Genomic DNA, 9,401 nt, shown 5'->3' with positions numbered 1-9,401 from the left:
GTAAGTGCGAATTGCTGACGAAAGATGAAGTGATGAACAGTATCAACAGGCAGGGAAGTACAGGGGCGTTAGATGAAGGACACACTTTGATTGAATTCCTAGAGAAGGCACCTGACTGTGCGAGTTGGTGGTTTACCCAGATTGGGCGTTGGGTGCTGCGAAGCTGACGCTAATTCTATAAATAGTAAACGAGAAATAAATCAAGGATGGAACGAAGACAGCGACATTGGAGTTGAATTGATTGAAAGAAAAGAAGACGTGCATGATCCAGTCGCTGTTATGCCTCGACTATAGCGGTTGGGATGGCACCGTGACATTGGAGGAGCGTATGATTGAAGCAGATTTCCTCGCCTCTTTCTACCTTCCAAGATTAAGGCCAGTGATAATGAATTGTTCAAGAGAAATGGCTTGCCCTATCACGTTAAACGACGACGGCGATGTCTGGCTAAGAGCAGGCCAACGTGGCAGCGGAGAATTACTAACATCGCTTGGCAACACAGCCCTAGTCGCGGCGGAGATGACATCATGACATCAGAACCGTGGGCGCGAGCCATTGAGAAATATATAGACAAGGTGATTTCTCTGCAAAAGAAAAGAATTAGGAGTGGCACTTGTTCCAGTGTTAAGCTATGCAGAAAATTTGAAGAAGTGGAGGTTTGCAACCACAATTATGGTTTCACCCTGATTGGAAGCGAGAGAAAGAAATGGTAGCTGCCCACAAGGTCAATAAGTGATGTATTATCAAAAATAAGGCTTACCCTTAAGGTTGGTACAGCAAATTGGAATTTGAACAATAAGACGTGTGTAGAAGTGACAAGGTCCAAAGTTTTGAGTTACCTTTTGCTGTATCCACATATCAGGAGTGTGAGGTGCTTGTCATTAATCTCAGTGATTGAGGATGGTGCGATAATATGGCCCGAAATTGAGAAAAGATGGAACTGGGCTGGATGCCTTAAAACAGACACAGTTATGAGGGCTGTACATAGTGTATACTCTATAAATAAACTAGATGATATAGGACTCGTTAGTTAAAAGAGAGAAATGCGAGATTTACTTATATTGCGGAAAAATGTTGCACTCGCTAACAATATTTGTAAGATTAATGTGCGAGAGTACTTAAGTGTTATGTTTAGAGTAGTATTAATATTAGGCATAGTAGACCCAAGAGCCCTAGCCTGGGACACTAGCTTTGCTAGACATTTTTGTAGTTATGTTGTATGGCAAGCAACCTCTTATCAGTTTTTCAAAACATACTTCTCATTTGTTTGTATCTTTTATATCATCCAAGATTTTAGAATTTCAAACACGAACTTGTCTTATGAATTTTATGACATATAAAAAAGGTGTTTTCGATTTTAATTTCAACGTAGCACCAGTCATACTTTTAAACACGAACTTAATTATAATAAAATTCGTCTATAAAACTTATTAACATAAGATATGATTGCTTAACTTACAAATATTATATGTGATTCTATAAAACGTGATTTCATAATTTATAAAATATCTTTACACAGTTTTAAAAAAATTAATATAAAGAGATAATATCATCGTAGCATTAAGTATTTGTTACTCCTTACACCGGGAAAATTAATAAGTAACGAAGTATACGTACACGATTATTGCGAGAAATATTAATTTAAGGAAAAAAAATCGATAAATATCACAAACACGCGTAACTGTAATATACAATTCTCAATGAAAACTAAATGTATCTCATTTTCATTCTTTTGCATTAAGGACATTTCATTTCACGCATATTACATGGAAATATGCTTTCCGTTTACCTCTCGTTGTAGTGTGATAAAATTTACAGTAAAATATCGTATTTTTTATTCTCAATAACTTTGGTAAATGACTATAGAATGAGAAGGCTGTCAGTCACTTCTATAACTAATAAAATTTTTTATACTAAGAAAGTTTTAAAATATATGGAAGTCAGTTTCAGCTACTTTCATTGGTAAATACATATAATAAACTTTTCTTGAAAATCAGTATACGTAATTTAATATCGAGGGTACAGAAAATAGCACTGTACTACTCTTATAATGGAACATTTCTCTTTTGTTTTCAAATCCTGTTGCATCTTATGCTCAATAGAAAAGAAAAATGCTTTCGACGGTACTGTTAAAATTGTGATCTATAAAAAAATACATTCTAGATTATGTATGTTTGATCATGTTTGTATATACGGCATAAAATAAGATAGTCAATAAACATATGTTTCTCATTTGATATCGTGTTTACGTTTAAGAAATTTTTAAATAGATGCTCGAATAGCATGATAAAATTTAAAAGGAAAGTGATATAAAATATGTTCAACATATCATATAAATTTATCAATGTTGAAAGGAAATTTCAATCAAAAAGGTGCAACAATTGCCGCTGCTTCACCTCTACTTGTCGGCAGCGAAGCACATTCATGCCATTTGTTTGAATGAGGATCGTAACATTCAACAGTAGAAATTGTGATCTGTGTTCGGTAAAAATTGATTTCCTGAGACTGATCACCTCCTATAACATAAAGTCGGCTATCGGCAGCCGCAACTGCAGGATATGATCTACCTATATTCATAGGCGCAACAGTACTCCATTTATTCTGAAATATAAAAAAATTAATAAAAAGTCCAAACAAAGTTGTAATGAATTAGAGAGTAAATCACCTTTTCAAAAGAATATCTTTCAACGGATGTTAAAACTTCTTGATTTTTATTAGTACCACCGACAACGTAAAGGTATCCATCGAGAATAGTGATTCCCATTTGTGAACGCGGTGTGAGCATTCGAGCTAAATGAGACCATTCTTTTGTTACTGGATTATAACTCATCATATCCTGGCGATGTCTACTATTATGCGTACAACCACCGACTACGTATATTAATCCTAAATAACATATTGACTTCAATGTTTCCCATCCTTTATATATAACCCAATTAAATTTCAAAGCCTTATCATTTAATTAAATTTATTTACCTTCATAAGCAACTACTCCCATACTAAATCGAGGTTCAGGAAGTTGCCCATCAAGTGTCCAAGAATTGGTTATTGGATCATATATTTCTATTGATCCACCAATATCTTCACCTACCCAACCACCGAATGCATATAAGTTATTATCCAAGGCACAAAGTCCAAATTCACACCTAGGTTCCTCCATACAAGCAATCGACGTCCATACATTATCACATGGATCATAACATTCACCATTTGCAATAATGCATGATTCAAGTTCTCCACCAACAGCATACACTTTGCCATCTAGTAGTGCTACTCCTGGTAGTATTCGTCCTATACCTATTGGTGCTGCTTCACTCCATTCACTACAAAGATAATTGTTACAATTATTTAATATTTGATATGTACAATGCTTAATTTACAAATTAATATTAAGTAATACAAATAAGGAAATGTACCCTGTAAATATATCATATTTTTCGATTGTTTCATAAGTACTTTCAGCAGTTCTACTCCAACTGTCTGCTGAATGTTCACGTCTTGATCCGCCGATAACTAAAATATTCTTTTTAGCGCAAAGTCTAGGTTGTGCGTGAAGAGGCACAAGACATCCTTTATTTGATACTAAATCTTTTTGTATAGATCTTAATGCAACAATGAGACTTGCATCTTTACATTCCAAAATAATTCGCTCCAATCTCGCTAATGAACACAGCCGTAAACGTATATGACTTAATATTTCAAATACATAACATCTTCTTGTTGGTATATCATGAACAATCCAATTATATGCCGCTTGGAAGACCTGATACAATAAAATTTAAAAATGTTTACAATGGATCAAATATAAAACACTGATACACTTTCAAGACATATGTAAAAGTACAAACCTGGAATTCAGTATCAATATGAATATAATCACTACTGAGAAAATGAACAAGATGTTCTTTTGGCAGATCCAAAAATTCTTCCTCTTGAGATACTTGAGGAAAATTGACTTGTATAAAGCGTAGGGCAGTCTCCAAAAGATCTAATCTGTTATGTGCTTCTGCAAATCTATTTAATACAATTATTTTAAACAATGATACTGTATAATATTCTGGTTATATTTATTAAACATCCAATTTATATCATATTTTGCTTCAGTTTTATTGATCTCACCTATAAATCCCAAGGGCATTTGAATAATGAAGTTGCTGTTTTAAATAGGTAATGCAACCAAACACTACTTCATCTAATTCTAACATATCAGCAGCTGCAAATAATTCTTGAACATTGTCCTGGGTAATATCAACATTCCCAGTGTAAATGAAATCCACCAAGAGGGAAAGAATATTAGCTGATACTGAATGAATTTCTACTAACTCCTGTTGTTCTTCAACCAAACCACCAGTGAACATAGCATTAAAATATGCACTTCCTGCTGCCAAAACTGATCTGTGTGCTCTAATAACACTACCACCGGCAACCAGACCAACATCACTAAATTGATTCTTTAATCTTTGGGCATTCAAATTCCTTAAAACTTTTGGGGCATATTGCCCTACTGCATATACAGTATTAGAGGCATCAGAAGTTTGTTTTACTGGTTGTGTTGCGAAACCCATATTATTACAGTTATGGCCATTCTTTATTGGCGGCACTGCACCATCCGCCATGAAACCATCAAGTTGTCCTTTATCTGCAGTTCCTGATGAAAAAATTATCTCCTTCACCATACACATTCGAATTTTAAATCATATTAAAAATTAAAACTATTAAAAACAATTTAACTTAAAAAGAAAAATATACATATATGTCACAATAGAAACTAGATTTTATATAACGTATATTTTGCTGATTACATTTGTGTAATAATTATGTTACTTCAAGAAAACCTAATTGATAGGATGATTTAATTAATTAAAAAATTAAGTATTGAATACTTACGACATATACGCGAGAGCACCTTATAGACGCTTTGAAATGATTTTGTATTATTTTTCCCCTTTAAACGCATCACTACCACCACATTTTCACATGAGTTGTTATTGTTTGATACCACTTTCCACTCGGTTCATCCCTTTCTTGATTCAACCAATTAGTCACTAATTCGGTAATAAGAAATCTGACATATGTCAAATAACCTATTTAGTGTATGAAAGTAGCTACAAGAGAATTACTAATAAGTATATATACATATACTCATACCACATCTACAAAACAATTTACAAATATCAACAGAGACAGTACACGTTATTGAATCTCAGTAAATAATAAAACTATGTATTTCACTCGTAACAGAAAAATATCACTGATTTCTTTTCTTATTTCTATATATTAAAATTAAAACTTGCTATTCACTCATTCTACTCGTTCGATTTTGGTAATTGAATTATGAGTTCATTGCCTTGCAGTTATACCAACAATAAAATAATATACAGTTGTCGTATACATATAGTCAAAATAAAAATATAACTCTTTCCATTTCATTTAATTTCCTTATCACACAAAATAATTTTAAATATACTTGCTTTGATGAATAAATACTTTAATACTTTTCAGGTCATCCGATTAATTGCTTGTAGTGGTACGAATGATGTTCTACCTTTAGCCCCATTCATTATGAATAGGAAATATAAATCGTCTCGTTCTTCTCAAAATTAGGCTTTATATACCACTGTTTCAAAATATAATATTCTTAGATTTTTCAAAATTAATTATTACTTTTGTTTTTCGAGTACATTTTGTATGAAGAAACTGTTCTACTTTTATTAAAATTCTAACATGACAAATATTTCGAAGAAACGAAAAACCCCATCAAAACTTAAGGTAACGTGATTCTTTACCATATTTTTAAAAGAAACAAGAGTTTCTTATGCTTATTTTTATTTACAGAGCATGGGCAATCACGATGAGTTTTTAAATCGTATATCAAAATCTCTTTACTATTCAAAATTACCCATGACCGATTGTCTTAGTTTACCTGTTACTGGTTAGTATTATCAACAATACTCAATATTTGCGTAGTTATATACACATGATTAATTAAATTATGAAGGAGAAATTATAAGAATTATATAATTTTATGCTCCTATTAAACGAATATAACAGCCCTAAAGAATTATTGGAATTGAAAATAATTTATATTTTCATATAATATATATGTTGCCAATTGTTATCACATTATTGTTTAAAAATTGTTGTGCTTTCGTAATGTTGTGTAATTCATTAATTAAATACTTTCTGGCATTAATTATTATATAATTAAAATTTATTCTTAGAATTGGCAGCAGAACTATTCACTGAAGTAAAGAGTGGTCATACACTTGAAAGATTAGATGTGGAAGAGGCTAGCAGAATTTCTAGAAATGCATGTGTTTCACCTTGTTCCCTTGTTTTGGCATTGTTGTATTTGGAAAGGTTGAAAGATTGTAATCCAGAATATATTCAAAGAGTAGCACCTTCTGAGTTATTCCTTGTTTCCTTGGTATTATATTAATCTCATTCATTGTATAAAAGTACATTATTTTCTGTCGAATATTGTTGCTTAAAGCATGTATTTTCCATTTTATAGATGGTGGCTAGTAAATTTTTAAATGATGAAGGAGAAGAAGATGAAGTTTTTAATACTGAATGGGCACATTCAGGTGATCTGGCTGTTTCACAAATAAATCAATTAGAAAAAGATTTTCTCAAAGCTATTGTGAGTAAATAAAATATGTTACTACATGCTATTTTGTAATAAATTTTGAGATACATTTTATTGGTATGAAATTTTATAAATTACTTAGGATTGGACAGTCTTTGTTCATAATCAAGACTTTTGGGAAAGACTGCAAAAATTAGAAAAAGATGTAGCTTATAAAGAAGCACAAAAGAGAGGTTGGTATTCATATACAGAACTAAGCTGTCTAATGAATTCAATGCAATTATTAGCAGTAGCACATGCTGTGGTAAACATATCATCTATCTGTTTGGCAACATATACTGCAGGAGTAGTCACACTTTTTGGATCTGCCTTAATTACAAGCTACCTTCCAGGAACAATATTTAGTCCAAGACAAACAGCAAATTGCACAGATATTATGCAAACAGATTTGAATCCAGTAATAGATGTAGCATCATCACCTATTGAGATTCTACCAGAAAATATTTTAACAACGGACTTTATATCATCTTCTTTAAATTGCAATCAATCTCAGGAGAATAGTGAGAATATTAAAAGAAATGAAATTACAGACGTCAGTTGGAAATGGTGGTTAAATTCAATGATGATCTGGGTACAGGAACATTCAAATTTAGAATCGAAAAAATTGCATTTGGCGAACGATGAAATTGAACATGCGGATGCATTAATAACAACTAAATTGTTACTTGATACTACTACTTCAGATGAATTTTTAATAAGTATGAACTGGAAACAAATTTTGGGCATAGATTTGAGAATTCTTTTGCATGATTGGAAATATTACGCAAATTACGTTACAAAATTAACAGTAAATGCGTAACTTCTATACTAACAAAGTAATTTTTTGAATAAAGAACATGATACATCTAAAGAGGTATTATTTTTTTTAGAACTGTAACAATCCTTAGAGTTTTATAGACATTCTTAAATTTTAATAATATAAGGAACAATCATAAAATGTACGACATAAAACGTAACATTTATTACTGTTGCTATTTAAACAATCGTGACAACACATTTACAATTACTTTATACATATGTATACATTAAATACATTCATCTTACATAGATTACATAATATTATACAATACTATGATTGTCATAAATTAATATTGCAAATAGTTGTAAAATTTCTGGTCACGTGAATATTATAAGTAAATAGTTATTTTCTATTGTACATTCATTTACTGTGAAGAGTAAATATCGCGATGAAAACATAATATTTTCAACATTAATATTTATAATTTCAACCAATATGATGAAAGAGAGGCATAATATAAATAGGTATCATTCCGAGAAAACATCCAGTTGTAACTCCAAGAACTCGTCCCTGAATTATTATAAATTGTTTTCTTAGTCGTAAATTATTAATGTAACAATTTAATGCAACATACAAGTGACATGTCATACCAAGTTAGCGGCTCTTTTGGTCCTACGTAGATTTAATTGCGCAGGATTAAGTTTTGGTGCTTTAAATCCAACTGCTTGAGCAAACCGTTCTACATAATGTACAGATCCGATTCCGATAATATCAGATATTGTATTGCCTAAAGCCGCAGCCGTCATAGTTGATATTACAAATTTTGTATTCAATAGTGATTCAATTTGGTCTCCCTGAAATAAATGCATTACAAGTTGGAACATAAATTGTACAAATTTATAATACGTACAGCGACAATCATGATGCAGTTGTCAAGAAAACCAAAGCCGATGAACGGAATTGCGTTAAAAATCGCAACTGCAAGAATATTACCTATTATTATACTAGAATACTGGTTAATATTTTTTTGCAACTTAAGCTCAAAAACTAGTATAATTTTTTATATTTGAGTTATTTTAATAAATATTCAAATGTATATTTATATACTTTTTATTACATTTTGTTGCATTAATAATATCTAAACTTCATACCTGACACTAGATCTTTTGTTGATGGTTCTGGAATAGTTTCTGCTGCAATGGGAAAAAAAAGAATATAAATGTGTATCCTTTTATAACGCTATGTAACATCTAATTAATAAGTAAGTATGTAATTACTAAATAACTATAAAAAAATGTGTTCAAGTTACTTACAAAACATAAACTGATTAAAATTTATGCATACATTTCTTTATAAATGCTACAGATTAACACAATTTTAAATAATAACTTTGTAAATGGACATTTTAATTATTAACATTAAATAGTTACATTTTTGCATAAATATAAATATGTGCTGAAGTTGATGACAACAAAAAATTAAATAAAATCTATAGGATAATTAATCACTTAGTCAAATACACAAGATCTTCAAAAACAAAACTTTATTCAAATAAAAGTACATGTTTTTTCTATCTAAAAAATACTTACATCAAAGTTTACTAAATAGGGTTATATGTACTAGGTATATAAGTATTCTATATAATATCTACAGTACTACATTCTACAATATGAAAAGAGCATAGTTAAGCCAAGCAAAAATGTGAAATACACACATATTAGAAAAAAATGAAAATTAAATTGTATGGGTATTTGAACAATCTGTTTTATACAATGAAAATCTCTAAAATTAGTTACCTAAAGCTTCAATTTATTTTTATATGGGTATCTTGCTGCATTCATTGTGTTCATTGTTGAATTAATGGAGGAAACTCAGTATAAGGTTCTCGTAAAAAATATGGCATTTTCAAAGTGCTCAATATCTTAAACCATAAATTTTTTAAAATTACTTAATGAAATTGTGTGAATTATTAGTGTCATTTTATTAAATTATTTTTATGAATTATAAATTTATCA

The 9,401-nt window shown here is 30.7% G+C and overlaps 3 protein-coding genes across 4 annotated transcripts in view; 1 reads left to right on the top strand and 2 right to left on the bottom strand.

The window, feature by feature from the left end:
• Nucleotides 1–2,362: 2,362 nt before the first annotated feature.
• On the bottom strand, nucleotides 2,363–5,034 carry LOC108577512 (actin-binding protein IPP-like). The gene is made up of 7 exons (XM_017940674.1): nucleotides 4,886–5,034; nucleotides 4,118–4,646; nucleotides 3,847–4,012; nucleotides 3,415–3,761; nucleotides 2,975–3,321; nucleotides 2,664–2,884; nucleotides 2,363–2,599 (listed from the first exon to the last, which is right to left on the bottom strand). Exons 1-7 carry the CDS (start codon nucleotides 4,953–4,955, stop codon nucleotides 2,363–2,365), a joined length of 1,917 nt encoding a protein of 638 aa, XP_017796163.1. The 5' UTR covers nucleotides 4,956–5,034.
• A 639-nt stretch (nucleotides 5,035–5,673) lies between these two features.
• Nucleotides 5,674–7,446, top strand: LOC108577492 (protein CNPPD1). Its single transcript, XM_017940651.1, has 5 exons — nucleotides 5,674–5,767; nucleotides 5,834–5,930; nucleotides 6,220–6,425; nucleotides 6,513–6,641; nucleotides 6,730–7,446. Exons 1-5 carry the CDS (start codon nucleotides 5,723–5,725, stop codon nucleotides 7,444–7,446), a joined length of 1,194 nt encoding a protein of 397 aa, XP_017796140.1. The 5' UTR covers nucleotides 5,674–5,722.
• Nucleotides 7,447–7,854: 408 nt separating this feature from the next.
• LOC108577511 overlaps nucleotides 7,855–9,401 on the bottom strand; it is a 2,972-nt gene continuing 1,425 nt past the window's right edge. For both annotated transcript variants that reach the window (XM_017940673.1, XM_017940672.1), the window contains 4 exons: nucleotides 8,538–8,579; nucleotides 8,297–8,364; nucleotides 8,037–8,240; nucleotides 7,855–7,956 (listed from right to left, as the gene is read on the bottom strand). In XM_017940673.1, the coding sequence (XP_017796162.1) occupies nucleotides 7,873–7,956; nucleotides 8,037–8,240; nucleotides 8,297–8,364; nucleotides 8,538–8,579 (398 nt within the window). In that variant the 3' untranslated portion in view covers nucleotides 7,855–7,872. The remainder of the gene's footprint in view (nucleotides 7,957–8,036; nucleotides 8,241–8,296; nucleotides 8,365–8,537; nucleotides 8,580–9,401) is intronic.

Source organism: Habropoda laboriosa, unplaced genomic scaffold (genome assembly GCF_001263275.1).
Source record: "Habropoda laboriosa isolate 0110345459 unplaced genomic scaffold, ASM126327v1 scaffold804, whole genome shotgun sequence".
Lineage (NCBI taxonomy): Eukaryota > Metazoa > Arthropoda > Insecta > Hymenoptera > Apidae > Habropoda > Habropoda laboriosa.
Note: the sequence above shows the minus strand (reverse complement) of the source record. Positions and strands in the feature narration are given on the sequence as shown.